The sequence below is a fragment of the Charadrius vociferus genome, unplaced genomic scaffold (assembly GCF_000708025.1).
Source record: "Charadrius vociferus isolate BGI_N301 unplaced genomic scaffold, ASM70802v2 scaffold964, whole genome shotgun sequence".
Lineage (NCBI taxonomy): Eukaryota > Metazoa > Chordata > Aves > Charadriiformes > Charadriidae > Charadrius > Charadrius vociferus.
The window spans coordinates 113680-136330 of NW_009647945.1; the positions used below are offsets into that span (position 1 = coordinate 113680).

The following is a 22651-nucleotide window of genomic DNA, read 5'->3' on the forward strand; positions in this document are numbered from 1 at the left end:
CGGAATATTTTTAAACAGATAAAACACACAGCGTGTCATTAATTGCCTAATGCCCTGTTGGCACGACAAACATTGCAAACAAGACCAAGCAAAACCATAGTCTTCTGGTAAAATCCCACTGAACCCAGGAAGATTTAGGACACGAGACAGCAGAAAATAAACAGCAGAAAGGGAACTGTGGGGGATCACCTCATGTAAAGCCCAGAAGAACAATGAAAACTTACCTAGACAGAGCTCTGCAATCTTTCACCTTTCTGCAAACGCCACAACTGGCTCCACACAGCACTTCACACACTCAGAACGGCAGCAGCTCCACGCTCCTTTATGCGCGGAGCAAGGAGGTTTGTTTAATGCGAGTGTAAGTGCTTTTTACCAGGCTAAAACCACCACGCAAACAGAGGGAACAGGTTAGACTGTAACGAAAATGAATACCAAGCAGCACGATATGTGTTTGGATAGAAATGTCGCCATGCGCTCCTCCCTCCACCTGACACAAACAAATAAGCCCATGGAAGAGCACTGCCACCCATGCACTGCCAAAGGCCAAAGGTGTAGTGTTCGTCAGCATCTTCTGCGTCACCAGCGACAGCGTACAGGCCTCTCATGGTAGAAAGCTGCCAATCTTTGAGGCCAGGGTTTAAGCACAGTTTTTCATCTCGCTTCAAAGTATACTGCGAGCTTGTCCTAACTAAGAGATGAAGGTTTTAGGATTAGCTCCACAGAAGCAGCACTCAAAGGAGGCCTATCAATGGAACATGCATCTCACAGACCACGTCAGGAGAGTGCACTATGGAAACTGGTAGCATGAGAGTTTCCCAAAGCTCCGAGAGAGGCAGGAAGATGAGCAAGCGCTAGATAAGCAAACCAGGAAAATGGCATCACCGAGAGGGACGCAAGCACTGCCTGCTTTTGAAGCACATACAAATGCACAGAGTGGCGACTATCAAACTGGCCACAGCACAGACAGAAGCGAACACAGCTCTAAAGCAGAAAGCGGATGGCAGAAGACAGTAATACCTCCAGGAAGGATTTCCCCATGTAGGTTGCCTGGCCATCACCACCAGCATATGGTAGTAGCTGTCAGCTTGCAGGTGCACACCTTTTACCTTCCAAACCAAGAAGGACAGCCAATCCAGTCTCCCCAGACTGCGACTCACACACCAGAAACCTGCCTCGCCTCCATCCTTACCCCCAACTTGTCCCATGTTTTGGAAGACCAGCTTAGCCTCTCTGCCCAGACCCCAGACAGAGCTTCAGGTGGTGCTCGTGCAGTCCCTCAGCAAGCCCGCCCTGAGCCCCCGAGAGCTTGTACACTATCCAAGTTTACTTCTGCCAAAAGGAGCTTGTACACCACTTTGCAGAGCAGCATGTCCCTGCCTCAAAGCGTCCCAGGAGTTGTTACTAACGGGAGTCTTCCTGAAAGCCCACAAATGTGATCTCCTACACAGCTATAACCCACTGCTTCATTAACTGGCCACAGCTTCAAGCAGAACTAGTGCCTCAACACTGCGCGTGGAAGGCAGGCACAAGAGCTGTAGAGGCTGTCTGCTGTACGATCACCCTCTTTGTTGCTGCAATTGAGTCAGGTCCAGCATCAGGAACCTGGCAGCTGCCGCTCAGGAAGCCTGCTCTGCACTGCCCATTACCTCTGCTCAGCTCAGGTCCCCACCCAGGGCTTCCAACAGGATCACCAAGCCACACTAAAAATAGCCAGCTCACAAAACCAGCTCTTGGCTCTCGCCACTCCACCCTCAAAGCACAGAGACTGACTACACGGCCTTCTGCAAACAAAAGGAGAATTCACTCCTCCATCTATTTATAAGCTGCTTATTCACAGCTTGCAAGCACAAATTCTTTTCAGATGAGGAGCTTGGGGGAAGAGATTATGATTTTTCTGGTTCCGTGTTGCACAGAGCCCAGCACCCAACCTGGTCATTCCTTCACCATCTGAGGTTTTTCCTCTTTCTTTCAGCTCTCGCATCCAGTCCTGTGGCGATCCTGCCCGCCAACACGCAGAGCGTGATGCAATCCCACTCCCGTGCCACACTGAGAACACAGGTTCGCTAGCGGAGCCAGGCATGCGCCAGGTGTATTCTGGTTCAACTAGTACCAAGCATCTTTATATTAATATAAAATGTTTATATCATCTTTACTCCATTTCTGACTCATCTACAGGACAAAAGGCATCACTGGACACTTTGTCTAGGCAAGCGTTCCCAGCTCTTGGCTATGCTGGAAGAGCAGCAATAGCGAGAACAACAGTGGAAAATGTCTGGCTGAAGACCAGGTGAAAAGTCTCCTCGCCTTGCTGCCCAGCCCCGTGCAACTGCCTCACTTTAGGAAGAGCTCCCAACTGCTGCTGCCCGGCTTCTGGCAGCTTCTCCAACACTTCCATCATTAGCCTGGAGAAGTCTGCAAAATCCAACACAAAATAAGCGATGCGTCAGCCCATCTTCCACAACTGGCTCAGCGAATTGCCTGTAAGCCACAGGTTAGTTGATCGATACTCTAGATGTCCAGAAGCCAAAGATACACCTGCTAGCCAACTCCATGTAACTTTATTAAAAAGACTGTGTTTATTAAGAGTTTCCTGTCCAAAAGTGCAAAAATAAATATTAATAGTGTTAAAGTGATGGATGTCTCCGTGGCATTTGTCCACACTTACCGGCAGGAACTTCAGCTAGGCTAATAGCTCTGCATTTCAATCCCCAGAAAGACAGCAAAATCTGGAAGCTTTCAGCTAACAGACCTGGAGAAGCACTGAGCCTTCAGCGCAGCAGATGGTGTGAAGGCAAACGTGCTGGCTTTAAAGCCAGCCAGCTCCACCAACAATGAAGAAGGCACCTTCAGCAGTCCACCTGCACCTCCAGGTGGCCAGCCTGTGCCGGAGCTATCATTACAGCACTTACAGAGGCGCCACAGAGATACTGCCTCATCAGTACCACACCCGCACCAACTCCAGGCCAAATTCAGCCTGGTCTTCCAGGAGGTGGGAGCGCAGTGTGGGATCAGCTGAGTGTACTGCATCCCCTTAGCCAAATACCTGCAGGATGCATATTCTGGTAAAGTAGCTTCTCCTTTCTAAGCTGGGAAAAAGCTGATATCCAGAAAGGCTGCTTGGAGAAATCTTTCTTTCCCTTTGTGGATAGGCAAGGCTATCCTTTACAGTGGTACTTGGTGGAGAAGGGAGTATGGAGACTCTCGGTCAGCTCATATTGGGAAGAGAGAGTGAGTAGAGTTACCGGTCAAAGCCCCTGCTGTGCTGCTACAGCATCTCTCAGGATGGGACCATCCAGGAAAGACTCCCGGAGGCTCTCAAAGAAAAACAAATGGATGTACCACAATGCACCTCTCCTACATGACCACATCTCTGATGGGATGAGCTCCATTTCTGCAGGAAAGGAGCTGTGTCACTGGCTTAGTAAATCCCCACAAAGCCTGGCTCAGACCTGAGCAGCAATGAGATCCCACTGCTTTGTGTCATGAAACACTCCAAAGGGCATTTTGGCTCTCCAGGAGGGCAGAGCAAGGAAACATGCCAAAACCAACCCCAAGGGAAGAGTTTCATTACTAAAGAAAGACTAAAGCAAGTCTTGTTTGCTATGTGCTCCAGAAAGGTATTTGGCAGATAACATCTGACTGCACAGAGCACAAGCCTGCTTCCTTGCCTATTTTAGCATACTATCTCTAACCTGCAGTCAAGTGTTTTCAGATGGGTTTGTCCATCTCTATTCTTACCACAGGGCAAAAAAAATACCAGGAGGTGAAGCCACAAACTAGCAAAGGCAGCCGTGAGAGCCAGCAAAACACAACCCCTGCACAGAAGCAAGTCAATCCCTTGCTTGTTTAATCCCAAGGTGATGGTGCAGCTGGGCTTGTCCTCTTTGTGCCTCTTAAGACAAATCATGCTTTGTACCTTTAGCTCTGCACTTCTGTTTGGTTTATTTTAACTAACTGGAGCACTAAGAGTCCACAAAACTCATGCTCTTACAATTTTTGCCTCTATTTATGTGCACTTCTTGCACATTTTGGCTGTTACCTGTTCACAACCGGCTTCACAACTTCTGACTAAGAAGTCTTTGCAGTCATCACTCTGCTTGATCAGGCTTTTGCACCACAAGAGAGAAGGAAAAAAACCACTAAAACAGTGGGACGTGTGATTAAAACAAGAGCCAAAAGGTGGCTAAGAAGAATAAAGCCACTTGACTTGCTTTTGTAAATAATTTGATTTCAAGTATTCAGGGAGGGGGTGTGAAATTGAAGACTGTTAAGCAATGATCAAGATTTTACAATTCGAAGTTCAGAAAAGCAATGTAACAAGCCCTGCTGAGTGTATGGGCATAACCAATCCTGTTCCATTTTCACATGTCACCAGTCAAAAATCTAATATTGGACCCACATAGCCACTCTGTAATAGCTTAGCAGGCCAACTACAATATTTTGTCCCTACCCTACTGATCCTATTAAAGGAACCTTTGAAATTCATAACCACAGGAGCTTTTTCACAGTTAGCAGAGCTCAGAACCCTTAATATCTGCACACCAGTTTGGCGAGAAGGAGCAGGTGCAGAGCCGTGGACGATCTAAAACCAGTAGTCCCTTATACAGGGTTCTCTGGCCAAGTGATAGAGCGTTTTCCCCCATTTAAAAGGATCCTGGAACAGGGAAGGGTCGACTCTTTAGTTCTCTGCCCTGAGTTACACGACAAGCAGGGATTTCCTCAGCTAAAATACTGCATGGATTTTAGTTTCTGCAACTACTTCACAGGCTAGAACAGGACTAACTTTCTCCAACTATATTCGTTTATGCTTCCCAGGCTGGAGAGAGCCACATATATTTGACCCATAGCGTACACCCTCCATTCATACTGGTAACGAATATAACCTGAATTAAACAGAGAACATGCCACACAGCCTCAGCATGCACTCAGCCACTGTGCAATCAAAGAATTACATGTGTATCCTCCGCCCCTGCCCTTGCTAAGGTAATCAAAGCAATAAATTATCCTTAGGGGCTCTGTCAGATCAGCTTTCAGAGTTGATCATTTCCCTGCACAACAGTGCAGGCTTAGCTTAAAACCAAAACAAAACATAAAAAGCATGCATTTTCTCCCCATTCTCCTAAGACTCTAAAGTTGCTGTGCTTTGCTTAAAAAAAAATAAAACAAAACAAAACAACAACCCGCATTATCTGTGTTCTCCCATCATGTCAGAAGGAAAAGGCTCTACTGTACTAATTGTACCCAAAATCGCATCAAGAGTACTTCACCAGTTCAGCAAGAAAACTGTCTGCACAGCCTGCCAGCGCTGCTGACAGGAGTCACAGCGAGCAGGGGAAAAAAAAAATAATTTAAAAAAAAAATGGTTACTCCTGTCCCCACACACACTCCCCTCTCAGCACCAAAATGCCAACCCCCATCTCCCAGTGACGGGTAGCAACTTGCACTGCCACCCACTTGCTGAATTTTCAAAGAGAACTGTTCTTTTCCCGGTGTTTGGGTGACCTACCCTGCGAGCTATTTTGTTATCTTCTCTCCGTTCCCTCCCTTAAAACCTCCCAGTTTGCAATAGCAACCGAGTTTAACCAGAGCAAGGCTGCGGATGCGCGGAGCCATTCCATGCCACCCCGCCATCCGCTACACCCTCGTCTGCGCCCACGCGCCAGCGTTTATCTCACACTCAGGCTGGAAGCTCCTGGGTGCAAAGGCTTTCTTTCTACCTTGCTGTTTGCACAGCACATAGCACAGAGGCCTTCACACGCTGATAGGCTTCAGGTGTTTTAACAGTACAAACAGGAGTTGTGCAATGCCCTGGGGATTTCAAACAGCTGGCCTCTCTCAGTCTTTGCTTCTCATACCAATTCTGCAAACGGGCAGTGAATATTTGTTTGTGCAAACCGTACCACCGTGCGAGGAGATCGGAGCTCGCTTCAGCCAGAAAGCATTCCTCACAGTTAAGGTCCTTGGAAATCCCCTTGCGTAAGGAGTGCCTTGGTAAATCACGCAGCCATAAATGCCTTGGACCTAAAACATTCATCACTGGCATCATCAATTAAGACTTGTGTTTTAGAGGCGCACAAAGTATCCAGCCCTCTCTACGCTAGAGAAGATATGTCTGATTTGGCTTGGAAAAGGAACTTTAACCATCTAAGTGAATCCACCCAGACCAGTTTTTGGACTGGGGAAGCAGCAGTCAGGATAAGAGTAAAATTCATTATGCTTTTCACCTTTGCTGTTTTCAACAAAAGTGCTCGCTACACAAAGCTGCTCTCTAGCCTGCACCAACGATGGGGTCATCTCACAGAGACCCCCCAGTGCCAGCTTTTTGCTCAACTCCACCTCCTCTTCTCCCACTCTTGGGGCTCACCTGTAGTCGTGGGTGAGGGTGACACAAGACTCCTCCTTCCTCAGCCTGGCCAGGAGCGCTCCACCCTCCAGCTGCAGTCTGACCAGCCGTGCATCTTCAAGAACATTCTTCATCAACTGCCTGTAATTCCTCAGCAGCACAGCTGCCTCCTGGAGGGATCACAAGAGGGAGATGAGCAGTTACTGCAACCTATAGGCAATGAGGGAACAGGCAAAAACCAGCACCCAACCCAAAACACACGCAAACCACATCTCAGCTTGGCCCACCCTAGGGAAGAGGGAGGTTGGTTCCCACGGCTGTTCCTCTCAAGCCTGCCAAACCCAAAGCGATAAACAGTGCTCCTTATGCTTTCGATACTTTCCGCATCAGGCTAAAATCGAAACCCAATTCCTACCATTGTCCATACTCCGTTTGCTGGGCATAGAGAGAAGGCTTTCCAGCCTCATTTTCCACTCACAGCTAGCTCCTACCGTTCTTATAGCCAGGACCTGCACGGCTGCAAGCTGTGGGACAAGATGCACGGAAGCGTTTGTGGATACACACGTGTATGCAGGAAGGCCCAGAGAAGCCACCATTATATCTTCCATTGTTTTACTGCTGGGAGACTCAATGAAGAGCCGGCAGCAATTTCCTACTCTGTCAGGTGTATGGCAGCTTCTCAAGTGTAAGGGATACAACATGTTTGCAATGACACTGTCTCGGCCTTTGCACCTTTCTCCTCTTGCCCACTTCCAAACTTCTGTTTTGGAGGCAGCAAAGCCGGAACCGCAGTACAGCCGGGTCCTTGGCAACACCACCTATGTTGTCACCTAACTTTCTTCCAGGTCATTCAAGCCAACCTGGTGTGGCACAGCCCGAGGCAGCTGCTCAGTACCAGGGACACCAAAGTACCGGCTACAGAGCTGGGGAGCTGCTAAGAAGCCAGCACCCAGCAGCAACAAGCACAGCTGAAGAGGGGATCTCCTGGAGCAATGCTGAGGGATCAGAGAACCAGCTTCTACACCCAGTAGAGCTTCTGTCACCTCATTTGGATTATCTTCAACTAGTGCCGCTGCCGCGACAGTACCACACTGAATACACTGCTACTACAGCTTGCAAATTCAAAGCTACAGCTTTTCTGCAGCTGTCCAGCCTCCTGCTCCCTTCTGTCCCAGGCCCACCTCTGACACCAGGTAAGGGACATGCTTACCTCAGCTCTTTCAGGTAATTTTCCAGATTCCACTTTATGAATGGCTCCCTGGAGGAAGGCACATGCACCCTGGCATCCTTGTAGCAAATGTTCCAGTTTCTACAAGAAGAAAGGGACCAAGGCAGAGATTATAGTCTCACGGCTGACAGGAAAGCTGTCTTTTCAGCTTGCAGAAGGTTAAAAGTACAGAAATCAAGAGAGGATCAAATGCATCAACCCAAGGGTTCAATTATACCATTCTGTGAGGCTGTATCAGCAAAGTGAGGCCCATCAGAGGCTTCAGATGCGTCACACTATACCAAGGCTTCGATGCAGACCTTACAAATACTCATGGCTTGTATGGGTCATGCTGTACAGAAAAGAAAATCAGTCCACTTACGTCCAACATTCTTCTGTTATTAACATTTCTTGTAACTTCCCCCTAAGATGAATCACTATGCATGAATTTTGGAGGGGAAAAAAAACATAGAACAAGTACTTGGAAATTCTCTACTTTAAATCATTTCTCTTCATATTAAAAGTACTGTAAATTAAAGATTAGGACACTGAAAAGGTTCCACAATTAAGCATGTTAAATTACTGACAAATTTGAAATCCCCCCTTTCTTCCGGGGCGGGGGAGGAAAACAAAACAGAATAAAAAATAGACCCAAACATTTCACAGGAGTTCATGAGACAGTACTTTTTAGAAAAAGTCAGCAATATAAAGCTTAAATACTCTCAGATGCCACCCTCTAGCCAACTGAAATCAGAGGAGGGAGAAACAGCTATTCCAAACCAAGCGTGCTCAAAACAAAACCAAAAAAAAAAAAAGCAGCTGTTTGAATCTTTATTGAATTGAACTCCCTCCTGCCTGGAGCGCTGGAACAGGCCCAGCAGTGACAGATTAGCAGGCAGGATGCAGGTGAGATCACCGAGACAGGAAATAAAAGCTGTTTGCCACATAGCTGCAGATCTAAAGGGGTTGAGCATATGGGTCACTATCACACACAGCACATCGTATAAATAGGGAACCCATGCAGATCGATTCCTACACTAACTCCCTTTGGTAACATTTTGCATGTTAAGCTGCAAGGCACAAACAAAGAGGAGTCTGATACCACGTTTCTTCCTTCAAAAATTATCTTTCTGCATGGACAGATCAGCTCAGCTCTCAAGCTTTTCTCAACTCTGTCCAGAAAACTAATCCATAACCTCTTGCAAAGCTTCTCTGCTTCCTCACTGCCAAACAAACCTCAAATTCAATCCCAGGCACCGAGATTAGGCTTCTGTACCTCTACTGCATCAGCACGGGTTCATACTAGTACTTTTCGATGCAAGTTTAAAAAAATGGGTTCTAAAATAAGTTGGAAAAGTTCAGTTAATATTTGGCACATGCTAAGTCTAACTGCTGAAGCTTGCCACCAGCAACACAGTGGGATTATCAACGATATCTTCACCTGCTTCAAACACTGCACTGTGCGCCACGCAGCACTCTGGGCAGTGAGATCCCAGCCAAAAGACCACCAAATATTTTGGAAGCAGAGGCGATGGTTCTGTCATCCACTGGGGTGAGCAAGTCAAGCGCAACATGAAGACAGCCAATTCGTGTGCAGATTTACAGAGATTTAATCCTGTCTAGTCTCAGCCTGCCAAATCATGTCTCCATACAGCTTTTAAAGATTCAACAAGCACATAATCCACGGGACCTATGCTTCCTCCGCAGCATGAGTGTACACAGAGATGGGTATTGGTGCCACAGATGCTACTTTTGCAGACTTCTGGCAGCCTGCACATCAGTTCTGCCATGCAGCAGGGGATATCTGAACTGTTTATTAGGAACTTCCAAGTTTCACTCCTGCCAGGATTGCAGTTTTTACCAAGGAGTTCTTAGCTTGGCCTGGGGAATCTGCTGCAAAACCAACAGGATCTAACTATTTTTATTATACTCGAGTTCTTGATTGTTAGTTCAAAGGCAACATGATACTAACACCTTCTCCTGAGATTACCACAAGAAGCGTCTGCCCTTAAGCCTCGGAGTATAACCAAAGAGAAGCGCCACTGTCTATCACAACAAAATGGGATTCTGTTTCTTTCTTCCCTTCAAAATACAGTCAAAGATGAATTAACACAGATCAGTTAAAAACTGAAATTTTAGTTCCTGCAGTCATGCCAATAGGTTGCAGTGTGCATCCATTTTACAATGACAGTATTAGTACTCCTTTGATAACAGAGATTCATTTGCATACATAGCTATTACAGGAACCACTGTCTTTTAATGCTTGTAGGTTCAGCTGCTGACGAGCTCCTCTTGCTTCAACTCCGTTACCATGCCATTTCTTCTCTCAGATACCAAAGAACATGAGACATCCTACTCACCATGCGGAAGCTTAACCAGTCCCGGTGGCAGTAAGGGAAGGTCCCATCCAGTTCTAGAGGCAGCTGTGAGCTGTCTATGTGCTTATGGAGGGATTTCATGGAGGTGAGGAGTTCAAACTGCACAGGAATAGAAGAAATAAAAGCACATTTGCATTAGGGTGTCAGTATTGGAGGAGGAGGGGAAGGTTAATGAAAGACAGCATCCTTTATTTCTTTATCTATTTTGTATAGAAAGAAGGCACACAGAGTATATCTGCAATATAACTACAGTATGAAGGGGAAAAAAAAATAAATCAATTCAATCTTAAAGCAGCTTGCTGTACAGCGTAGTGGGCGAACCTTGAGGGAATGCAGGCCACAACATGCTGTTTCACCAAGCAGAACATCTGCGATGGAAGTCTGGCAGCAGCCAGCCTTCTCCAGAGCCAGTACCTCCCAGTATAAGCAGAGCAACTCCCTCATATGTTCCCACGTTGCGCTGCGATTTGCATTTGTTTGGAGAGTCTGAGAGGTTAAATCCAGCCCCCAGCTTCCCCAACTCACTTCCTGGAAAAACAGTCTAACAGAGCAGCCTCTGCCCTACCCTCAGCTCTCCACTCATCGCAGCAGCTCTTTGCTTCAAGTGTGTCCTGGATCTCAACACAGATAACTTGCCTTCCGTGAGTCTGTAGGACCTCAGAGCATTTTTATACTCACCAGGGAAACAGACAAGCGCTCCTGCAGGTACATGGAAGCCAGCCCAGACACTAGGAACTCAGGTGCAGACATTTAACCCCCCACACACATTGTGACTTTCCACCTCCTTACAAAATAGTGATGATGCTTCTAATTCCTCCTGCATGCCGATGCCTTTATTACCCTTTGCTCTGTTCCCTCCTACACACTTAGGATTTGTTCAACGTCTTTAATGTCTTCTGTAGCCCTCCCTGCATGCACACACCAGCAACCCCCTTTCTCACTTCAAATTCTTCCACATGGGGGCAATCAGGAAATGGACTAACAGCATTTGTTACTCTTTAGCCTTTTAGGGCAGCACACCACACGCAGCAAAACTGATGCTATTCATAACATCCTCATCCACAGGAGCCAAAAGGGAGGTCCTGGCCTACCCTAAAGTCTATGGGGTTTCGGCAGGCGCATAATTTCAGTCCACTCTTGTAGCTTGTAACAGTCTTAGAGCAGAGAGGGTTGACTGAGATTCTCTATTCACTCACCACAGACAAAGAATGGCTGAGAGCCTACGTTTTCTTATACAGCTATGGAATGCCAGGGCAGATTTACTTCTAGCTGGAGTGTTGAGTGATGTTGTGATGGTTTTCCCTCCTCCATTAGCACCTCGTGTTAGTCTTCCCAGATATTTCAGCTGCAAAGGGAACCTCACACACATACACACCTCCTCTTCCCCCTCTTGCAGAAGTCTTAGCCACTGACAGCAGCAGCTATGAGGAGAGGGAACATGAGATATGGAAAATCCAGGAAAGCAACAAGTACCTTCAAGGGATGGAGTTCAGGATTTAGCCTAATGCAATCTCCTCCTGACCAAGGATTTCTCCCCTTTTTAACAGGAGAACTTGAAAAGCATCTCTATTACTGTTAATTGTGCAGGGCTCCTCTATACAGCTATCCATGTTCTCAACAAACCCCCTGTGTCCTGAGGGCCCCAGCAGGCTGACATAACTATGATGCAAACGTCACCAATAGACACAGCAATAAATACAGCAGAGATATGTTCAGCTTGCATAAACTTTACAAGCCTATAAATACCACACCCGTAAGGGATCACAACCATAAAATACAGAGAACAACTACGGAGATTTCATTCAAGAATAAACACACATCAGCACACACAGAACTCACTGTTCTGAGAGTTAAATAGAGGATATCAAGAGCTACCCAGCAACCTGTGGATGAATGGTTCCATTACCTGTCCTGCCGGTGGCTTCTCCATCCGAAAAGTCAGATCTCTTTCAACCAGTAGCAGTACTCCATGAATGCAATGAGGATCCATGTCCTACAACAGAACAGAGCACAAATCCATTACCTATCTGCTGGGATGCTAAGGAGAACATCCCATACCAGGTTTGCACAAGAGATTGCAATTTATCCTTCAAAGTCCTTTACAAAGCCTGGAAGGCAGTCACCAGGTACAGGGAAGGCCAATCTACAGAGAACGTCTACAAGGCTACGTCCTTAAGGTAGCTTGCTTCTGATCAACTAGTCCTGCAGTATTTAAGGAAGCAATGAAAGAGGTCAGGCCTTGGCTGCACTAAAAAAACCTCCACCTTCTACACAGGGAAGTGTGTCGGGGAGGAAAAAGAAAAGAACCACATTCAATGTCCAAGTTTTTTCTTGATAACTATCCTGGTCACTTCTCCTAACTGAAAGGAAGTTGTGGGTTGGTTTTTTTTCCCCCCACAGTGCCAAAAATGTCATCTTGTCTTTACTTACTGCCAACTCACAATCAAGGACTTGCATCCTGTTGCTACTGTTAAACTGACAGAAATTCCAAATACAAGGGACTTCTGGCAGCTGTAGTTCAAATTCTGTGATCCAGGAGCAGCTCTCCGATTATAGAAGCACTCTACAGGGAATTGAGAAACAGGCACAGGGAGGGACAGTGGGAAGAGGGAAACGTAGCAGAAAGGTCCGGATCATGGAGACAGGGCCCACTAAATACACGACACCTGGATCTGGATAGTGAGGAGAACAGCTATTTGAGCTGTCATTCCACAAGGCTAAACGAGAACCACCCCATCTAGATGTCTCTTAGATTGTCTTTGCCTCTGCAAATATCTTGGAAACTGTCAAGCAACAAATCCTTTCCGGTATTGCTCGAGTTGCAAGGAACCTGCCACACAGCAGGCCATGACAGCAGGGGAACCCTGTTGAAATAAATGGTTTCAGCAGCATTTAAGGTTAAATATCTGACAAGAGCGGCACAGCCAGAGTACAGAGCCAAGTGCACCAGCAGAGATGGAGCTCCCTAACCTGACACTGGGCTCAGTACAGCAATTAAAAACAATGCCAACACAAGGAGACCCAATTCTGCAAGTGAAAGCAGCAGCAGAGATTCCAGAGCAGAGGAAAAGACCGTTCTCTCGGCTAGTCCTAAAACATCCTTTTGAGCTGGCAGAAAAAAATCCCAACTGAAACACATCCCAAAAACGGTGAGAGGTTTCTCAGTCTTCTCAAATCCCTTCCCCCAAAGCAAATTATTCACACTTTCACTGTTATTTGAACACTGATCAAAAGAATTTCTTGCATAATTAGGCTGTATTCAGTAAATACTAAAGTTCATCTGAAGAGAGGATGGGGAGGTATTACAGCTGTATCAGCAGCTCTGCCAGAAGGTACTGAAGGATGAAGACTAGCCACACTTTCAAGACAATTCATGGCACTAAATAAATTTATTCTTTCACAACCCCTCGTCAACTCCAACAGTCACGAGATGCGCAATATGAGAGAAGGATAAAGGTAGTGATGGTGTAACACGAGGTTACAACAGCCAAAACACTCACTTGCTTGTCTGTTATTGCTGAAAATAGAGACTGAAAAACCATTCACAAGTAAAGCTGTCAGGAGAGAAGGTCAAGGTTTTCCAATCCAAGAAGTAGTCATATTTCCAAAGAAAAAGTATTTTTCATCATATTTTTTTCTTGAAACAGCTGAAGATAAGTCAGTCTCATCCAGCACTGGTGGAGCAATCCAATTGGACTAAAACAGTTTACAGGAGTGCCTCAGGAGACAAGCAGAGCTGGAAGCAGCAGGATGCTACTTGAGGAAGCTTTCCTGCAGCTTTCTGCACAATCTCTTATCTTTGCTAACAAAACCAGCTATCTGGAAGCAAAGAAACAGAGCCCCACACATGAAAGTGAACACCCCACCTCCCAAAACGGGCAGTGTGGACAGAGTAGAATAGGAGCTCAGAAAGCACCAGGGTAAACATCCATCCCTTTATTATTATTCTTTAAATAGAGAATTACGTACTTTCTTCCATCTTTCTCAGACTGAAGTCTCAAACAGTCTTCTGGCTTCCTGACCCAAATGGAAGCCCATGGCCAGATTTAATCTCCTTGGCACAGTCTGAAGCACAGGCTGCCGGAAATGCCTATGCAGATGGGACAGTCCCTAAATACCACATTCAGTCTCAAAGTGACCACTTCTAATGGAGTAGTAGGAGGTCTCTGGTCTTTAACGTCAGACCAAGGTCCTCTGTACTTCTGCAGTAACAGGGCACACATCCAACACACAGATGCAGCAGATTACAGGTTTAAGTGTTCACACTGCTATGTGAAGTTCAAAAGAGTCTCATTCTATAAAGACTTAGGCAGAGGGAAATCCCACAGATACCTGTTCAGGGAAGGCCAGTGCACACATTCCACTGTCCATGCAACTGCCTCCTCACTGACCAAGGGATCAGCCCAGCACTACTGAGCAGCAAAAATTCCTCTGAACAGGCGCCCCAGTCCCCCCGGAGCTTACTGGTGACAACCTGTGACCAAACATCACAGCAGCATTTACCTCTACAAAAATCCTTGCTCCGAAGCATCATTATGCAGCTTCCCACAGCAACAAGCATGATCTATTCTTGCAGCACGTACGCACTGCACATTTCCCCTCACCTCCGTACGGAGCTGCCAGAGTTCCTCCTTGCTCCTTCCTGAGTTAGCTCTGCTGCAGCACTTTATTCTGCCTCTGCTCCCAGTGCTGTCTGGGACAGAAGGATTTCCAGCAGCGCCCAGCCACCCATATTCTAAAAGTGAAGGTGGAAAGTCTTGCAGAACACAACTTCCCCCACCCTGAAGACACAGACGATAAGAAGTTTTCACCAGTTTACTAGAGAGCTCTAGACAGAACAACTGACAGTCTGCCAGTGCTGTATGGAAAGTTACCTGTAAGCACCAAGAGTTGTCTGTTAGCACTTAAAAAGTCTATTCACACATTTATTCCGGAAAGATAGAAGAGTGGAGCAAGCATTTCCTCAGACTGCCAGATCTTGACCCTCAAACCTGTGGGATCAAAGTCTTCCCTCCGCAGGGAGGTTCTCTAGGGTTAACAGATCCAAGCGCTGCAGGAGGAAGGGACTCTGCATCAGGTCATCCAATCTGTGCTTACCCACTGGGAAGCAGTGCTCCTCACTGCTCAAGAGAAAAACGTCCCTTCAAAATTGAACAAGCAATACTGGATCTCAATATTTAAGAGATTCCAGACACACTCTCATAGTAGGCTTCACAAAAGCCATGTAAATAAAATCCTGTTGAAGTGGAGAGCAGAACAGCAGAGAAATGAGCTTCAGAGGTAAGAGACTGGGAGATGCATCAGCGATTTCAGACAGGACCCCAAGGAGATGATCTATTTTGTGACCTTACAGGCACAACAGACTGACTGTGCTTCTGTATCCACCAGCCAGCAAATCTTGCTGCACTCTAGAAAGCTTAGCTTGCCGTGCTGCAGTTACCATCAGTTTTCTCTATTTTTATATCCTTTCAGAGTAGATGAGAGCACTGTTACGGGATCACAGAAGTAAACACTAAGGATCTCCAACAGGCTCAGAGGAGCCAGGGGATTATTCCTGTGCCGTAATCAGATGATGAGCTAGCCAAACAGGTCTTGTTTAGGGAGTCCACAGACGAGTCAGGGTAAGGACCAAACAACCACAAGCAGAGTAATCAGCCTCTGTCAGTCACTGTTACCTGGAGCACACACTCAGCCCCAGCAATCTGTCTTGCAGCACATTAATCCCTGTTAACTAACTGTTGCACCACCCTGATAACAGGTGCTCAGAGCCAAACAGCCACCACAGCAGGATATTATAGAGGCACTGCAAAAAGCTTCCCTCCTTCCCTTATTTCAGAGGGCAGGAAACTCAAGGTTAGAATGGCTTTATTCCTGCCATGCTTGTAGGAGACTGGGGACCCAAAAAGCACATTTTGACTCAACACGTTGCTGATTTCCAAACCATCCCACTAAGACACAACCATGCAACGTACACAGGGAACAAAATGCTCACAAGCTTTAGCAAGCCCACTGCCATGTGGGCACAGCATAAAAGAGAAGATAACTCGCTTGTTACCTCTGCAGAGCTGAGCAGGGCACCAGATTACTCCTTCACCACAGAGAATGAGCACGCTGATACAGCTCACAGCACCACCCAGCCCAGGAAGCAGGAGGACAGACCTCTGACTCAGCCCCAACTCTCAGATGTGGCACTGAAGCACATAAACCACAGAGACACCAGCCTCATTAAAGCATTGCCCTGTTCCAGTTTGCAGAGTTTGAGTCCTGAGAGACCTAAGCTCTGATTTAAAAGGAACACCTGCTTAAATGAGATTAGTCATAGCTACAACCCAGCATCTCCTTGGCTTTCTAACAGCAGCAGATAGAAGCTGTCTGGGAGCGGGGGCAACGCAACCCACTTGCTTTCTGAGTGACTGCTATGAAAGCCTTTGACCTGAAGCAATATAGAGTTACAGCATGTCCGATTCCAATCATTCACCGACAGCCACATCAACAGCTGCACATGCTCTTCCACCTGGCGTGACAAGCAGCGTCCTTCCCTCCGCAGCAGGCAGAGGCCTCTTCCTCCCTTCCCTGCAGTGGGCAAAAATCCCTGCGTGTTTCACACAACCTCTCAGTCAGGGGACAACGAGCATGGTAATTCATGACAGCGTTTAGACTTGGGTACAGGCTGTTCTCAGCACAGAGATAAAAGTAAATTTGGAGGGGTGCGGATGGGTGTTCTCCCCTAACTCAGACTTGCTTAGGGTTTTATGCTTTGTCTGCAGTCTGGCAAGTCCAGGTCACCCTCCTAAAACAGGGCTGGGTGCATAAATCCACCTCCCAAAGCCAACTGAAAGCCAAGCAGCAGATGGAGACATAAGCAGCAGATGGAGATGTAACATCCAACCAAGACAGCAAGCCAAGTAGTGTTCCTTTACCCAAGCTCAAGGCTCACCTGCAATATGCTGAATGCCTTGAAGAGAGCAGGAACTGGTGAACAGCGACGAGCATCCACAAGAACAGTTAGACCCAAAGCCTGACATTCTGGTCTGCAAGGATAGAGAAAGAGAGGTCACATTTGTCACCAATGAAAATCAACAAAACTATGGAAACAGAACCCATAGTCATGACAGGGTGAAAAAAAACCCGTTATATTAGGGCTCTGTAAGGACAGGGAACTAACCGGCCACCTCCTCCTAACCCAAATATATACATGGTAACCACCACCTGGATTGCTCAGTTTTTACCTTTGCTATTTCCACCTGAAATTCCTCTTTCTCCAATTCCTAGGATACATCTCACTGATGGCAAACGTGGTGATACCCGCTGAGTAATCCACACGGGAAAATCAGTCCTTCCTAATTGCGTTCAGGGACCAGTTTGGCCTTAGCTGCACTGTTTCACAAGAACAGCCATTCTGGATCAGACCCAATATCTATCTTGCCCAGAATCAGAGTTGAAGGGAGAAGCCTAAGAAACAAAGCATGAGTAGCAGAAGCTTTCTCATGGGTTAAGCCTGCTCCCTTCAGCAATGGTTTAAAGGCTTTTTAAAAAAAGAAAAATAATTACCACCAGAGAGTTAGCTTTACCTCTTATTAATCATCTAAAAGTGAAACAAAGTCTCAGTAGAGCCTGAGAAGAGCTGGGGCTGGGGGGGGAGTCTGTCATAGTGAAAGGAAGAGTAGCTGCAGCAAACTTCAGCCAGCAGACTCCACAATTGTCAGCCAGACATCAAGGCAGATTTTCTCAACCCTTGCAGATCCTCCCTCGCCCTCAGCTTGGAGGCTCGGCCTTAAAAATATCATGTCACAACACTGTATCACGGAGCTGCTGCATGACTGCCCCATCACAGCTCTCAAATCCCATTTTCTGAGCTAATGAAGGATAGCAAGAATGGCTGGGATTCAAGGCAATGCATGAAAACATTCAGTAATTCTAATTCTACCGCACTGTGTGCACAAGGCACATACGGAATAGCCAAAATGCTCACTGAGCACCAGCCAGTTCACCCTAGCAGGAGATCCCCACCTGTATAATTTTGGGACTGTCTGGACCAGGTTCCTAGGTCAATAAAGACAACTCGTTCCACTCACTGCCTCACCTTCCACACCCCCGAAAGACAAAGCGGACACAGCAGCAGTGTCCACCCTGCCAGCCAGAGAGCGTCACAAACCTTGGGATGCTATGCAAGTAGAGAAGAAGGCGTACAAGCTCAGTGGTGTTGCAGTGGGGGTTTAACCAGGCTGTGTTCCTTGTTGTTATTATGGCCACTGCACGTCCCGATTTATCTCTGGTACCTGCAAAAAGAGAGGGGGGAGAAGAAAAAAAAAAAATAAAATAAATCACCCAAGGAAGTCAACAGAGCCTGGTACCAGGTGAGTATGTCTCATATTCCCCTACCCCCACCCCATCACCTTCCAGGAAATGATATAGTGTATGTTGCAGATCACAGTAGGCTATAAACACACTCCCAAAGTACCCAAACGCTGCCCAGAGTGAAGCAGCTGAGCTCTGCTTGTCTTTCTCTCATGGCAGTGTTAAATTTGCACTCTTCTCTTCTACCCAAACGGCCATATTTTATGAAGAATGTGAAGCTGGCTAATGATAACCCAACCTTCTGAGAAAAGCAAGAGCCTCAAATTCAAGATATATAATCTCACCTCCACTTATGTTACAATATTCACATTGCTGTCAGACGAGAGAACGCGCACAGGTTTGAAGAACATTGTATGCTACCTAATGAGACTGGACATGCACACTGCAGGCTGAGCGTAGCACGTAACCAGACACATCTCCTCCTGGGAGCAAAGCCTTGGAGCAGGAACCCGGAGCTCCTCCTAAGAGGCCGCAGAGTTGACCGCCCAGAAGCACACTCCTGCCTGCCTGCAGCTCTGACAAGGGCAGAGTCACTGCCAGGTTTTCCTACGTTTCAGAGCTCGCTCAGTGCCACGGGAATAGATAAGGCACAGTATGGGCAACACAGCCGAGTTGCAGTATGTTGAGGAAGGAGAAAGCCCTCTGCTTCACTTAGCCACAGCAACAGTTCTCCACCCCCTGCTTTCCAAAAGCCCAGAGACGCAGCATGTCACAGGAACCAAGCCTGCTCTATGAGCTCCCAAAACTAAATGATAGTCTGGTTTGGTGCTTTAGCCACAACGAGCACCAAGAACTCTGAAGAGGATATAACATGCCATTTCTGGAATTACATCCAGCCTCCTCTCCAGACGCAGAGGAGAGGTAAAGAGCCGGTGGACAAGCCAACTTTGGAGACCCAGAGCTGCCATTCAAAAGCAGGCAGTGCCTCTGGAGTGAGCCTGCTCGAGCGACCAGAGCTCTGCGCTCCCCCACGTCACCAGGAATGTAAGTGATTTGGAGAACAGTAGGGACTACACCTCTGTTGTGTGAAAAGTACTTCCCAAGAACAGGAGCCATTTCCTGTCACACAAATCGCATGAGAGAGAGAGGGCAAAACCCTAAGCACAATAGAAAACCAGAGGCTTAGAGAAAGCTATGTCTTTCTGTCTCTTCTGAACTTTATTGCTACTGCAGGAGATACTGCCCTGGACCACCTCTCTCCCCATCCCAGGGACAAGCATGCGAGTTGACAGGTAAAACAGGTACAGATGGACAGCCCCAAGCACAGAAAATTGCCCTGGTGAGATCTCAATCTGTCACTAGAACTGTGACTTGAGTAAGGGCCACAGACACAGATGGGCATCACTTAGAAGCAGGGCTTTCTACACCCCAGGGACCAGAACTGTGCCACAGGCTTTCTCCTGCTAACAGCAGGGACAAAAAAAAAAATAAAAATCTTTCATCGTCTGTGTGATTCAAGAGGAGTTTTCTTACTCCAGAAATATTGTGTTCTGGACACTGTATAATCAAAGAGCTGGAGAGAAAATAGAAAAAGCTCATTAATATACCTTGTTTCATAAGCTAAGCGGATCATCAGAAAATAAAATTAAAAAAAAAAGGCAAAGCACTCAATTACTGGAAAAATGGCTCGGTAACCAGATTCAGCATAAAACTTTCTTACTCTGAAGCAACATCTTTTGTCCATGAGGAAGGGTGGGCATCTCCAGAACTTGATTAAACCTTGAATTTTCATATAGGAGCCTAGGAATTGCCTGACCAGGTCAAAAAAGCAGCCAGGACTAGGTCTCTGACAGTGGCATAACCAAATGATTCAAGAACAGAATGCAGGAATGAAACTCTCCTGAAAGGAAAATTTCTTCCTAACTCCATCAGCTACTGGTTTATTAATTAGCTCTTACTTACTATTCATTATAAAAGTTATCTTTTCTAAGGTAATTATTATATCATTACCAATGTCTAACATGAAGCATTAACTGAGTGGTGAGGGAGTTCTTTCAGGTGTGAGGATTGCCCACTGAAATCCAAAAGGAGACATGTTAGAGAAGAGATGTCTGTCAAATCTGATACCACTTCTACAGAAAACATGATTCCTCCCTTAGACGAAAACTCCCTTGGAAGAAGTATCAAACCCAAACCTTGTCTGTTCAATGCATTTCAAATGCATGTCCCTTCATCCCATATTCAACTGTATTTGCCTCGTTTGACATTTGTACATTGTGATAGGAATCTGTGACAAAGGAAACAACTAGAGCATTAAACCATAGCCAAGCTTCTACAATAGTATGGGCTATGAGCTTCTCTGAAAGACCCCTCTCTCGACCTCTGTAATTTTTTGGCTGTTGTGCACGGCATAAAAATGTCTAATCTGATCAGCAGACCAGAAGATTAGAAATCCCCCTTTGGAATTTGTTCTAACAATTTACCTCCCAATGCAAAGTTACATGTTTGAATGTACCATAACTCTGCCCCGCACTTGGTTTCTCATTTCACCTTTTTCCAGAAGACTGGAAAAAAAATCTCATTTCCCTTTCCTCCTCCCCTGCACAAAGGTGTTTTCACCTCATTATCAATCATCTTACGAGATAAAAAGCCTTCCAGTCTCTCGCCATACGACATCCAACTCAGTTACAAGAAAGGGCTGTCAGCCTTCTCTGTACCGCCTCCAATATTCAGCATTTCCTTTTATAACAAAGGCAGAAGAACAGACCAAACTATTTGAGAGGCATCACCAACAAGTACACAGAAGTAAAATCACTTTCTTGATCTGACGAGTCATCCCCTCTCTTCTTCACACATCAGAGGTCAAAATTGGTCATGCAGTCCCAGCACCGAGTGGGACATCCCTGTACTGCCTTTCTGCTCGCCTTCCCAACTTCTCTGCACTGCACAGGTTCCGCATGACCTCTTCTCTGCTCTCTGGCCAGTTTTCAACTCTTACGTGGCTCCTGAGCTGGCTGAATGCAGCTATCGTCCTGCCCCACACTGGAGAGCCCTCTCCTTGGCTGTAGAGGGAAGCAAGTCCACAGGAGTCGCTTACGCAGATACTGCCAAGTGGCTGTTTCACACTGGAGAGGTAGATCTCACTTCCTCTGCTTCACTTGGTGTTTGGTTAAACACAAAGACCTCTTGTGTGGGCCCTGCGCACAATATTTGTGTCATGCACAAGTTTTATCTGCAGCAATTCGCTACTTGCTGCCATATCAGATGCAAACACTGAATAATGTTTGACCTACAACTGATCTCGGCAGAACAATTCTGGGAAGTCCTTTCTTTTAGCTAGTTTTGTCATCTGCTATTTAGCTACACTATCGTTCATCCCACACATTGCTCATCCACACTTCATTGGGGTAATCCTTTCAACACTATGTGTCATGAAACCAAACGTTTTCTAAAAATCTATTATATCTAGGCAGCTACATTTAATCAAGCAAACTTCTAATTACCAAGAATAAAACTGGTTGTACAAGAGCACTGTCAAACAGCATCTTCTACACTCCTATCCTTTAATTATCTACCAAGTGAATCAAGTTTCTATTGTTTTGACCAGGTCTGATGTCAGGCCCACCAGCCCATCATTAGCTGAACCCTCACTCTCCTCTTTTTGAACTACTGCTATAAGCCCACAGATTTGGCATTTCTGACTCATACATGCTCGGTTAACATTTTAAGACTCCTGGGAGCACGTTAACATTACTTTCATGAGAGGGAAGTTCTACTTCCTGTCCTTCCCATCAAGAAACTTTAGAGGATTCAAGAAGTGCCGCTTCTGGAGAGGTTTGGGGTGAGAAGAATGGAACTGGCACCGGTGCACAGTGCTGCAAACAAAGGCTCATCTCCCTTGCCCTCCTACAGACCACGCTTCCCAGACGCATTCTGGCCAAGCTACTCACCAGGCAGACAGGCAACTCCGCTCCTGAGCACTTCTGGGTTCACATCCTTGACTATGGTAGGTGCAGACCGAGCACCCCAGGCGCTCCCAGCACCTGGGGTCGTCGGGGGAGTAATAGCTGTTGAGGTTTCCTCCAAGGCCTCAACTTTACTCACTGGTTTCAACACATCTGTGCCAGTTGCTTCTTTTTTCGTCTCTGCCCCTTCAGACACCATCCCTGTAAGACAAGCAGCAGTCAGACGACAGAGCAGAGCTCCACCCAAAAGGTCCCAGGTAAGTCCCAGACTGGGGAGGGATGTGCCCCCAGCCCCAGCACTCCATCGCTCCTCCAGTCCTTCTGCCAGTAGCACGCATGTTCCCAAACTGGTTATAACATTAATACTACTGTAACTCTAAAAGAATACACTGATTTATTGTGAAGTTTGCAAGTTACAAAAACTCAATTCAGATCAGAGCTACTGTAGTCAAAGTCATTT

General features: G+C 46.5%; 1 protein-coding gene across 1 annotated transcript in view; it reads right to left on the reverse strand.

The window, feature by feature from the left end:
- Positions 1–22651, reverse strand: part of PLEKHG4 (pleckstrin homology domain containing, family G (with RhoGef domain) member 4) — a 105742-nt gene that overhangs the window by 37103 nt on the left and 45988 nt on the right. The window contains 6 exon segments of the mRNA XM_009883255.1: positions 6365–6513; positions 7554–7652; positions 9911–10027; positions 11835–11921; positions 16866–16959; positions 18084–18207. Coding sequence (XP_009881557.1) covers positions 6365–6513; positions 7554–7652; positions 9911–10027; positions 11835–11921; positions 16866–16959; positions 18084–18207 — 670 coding nt within the window.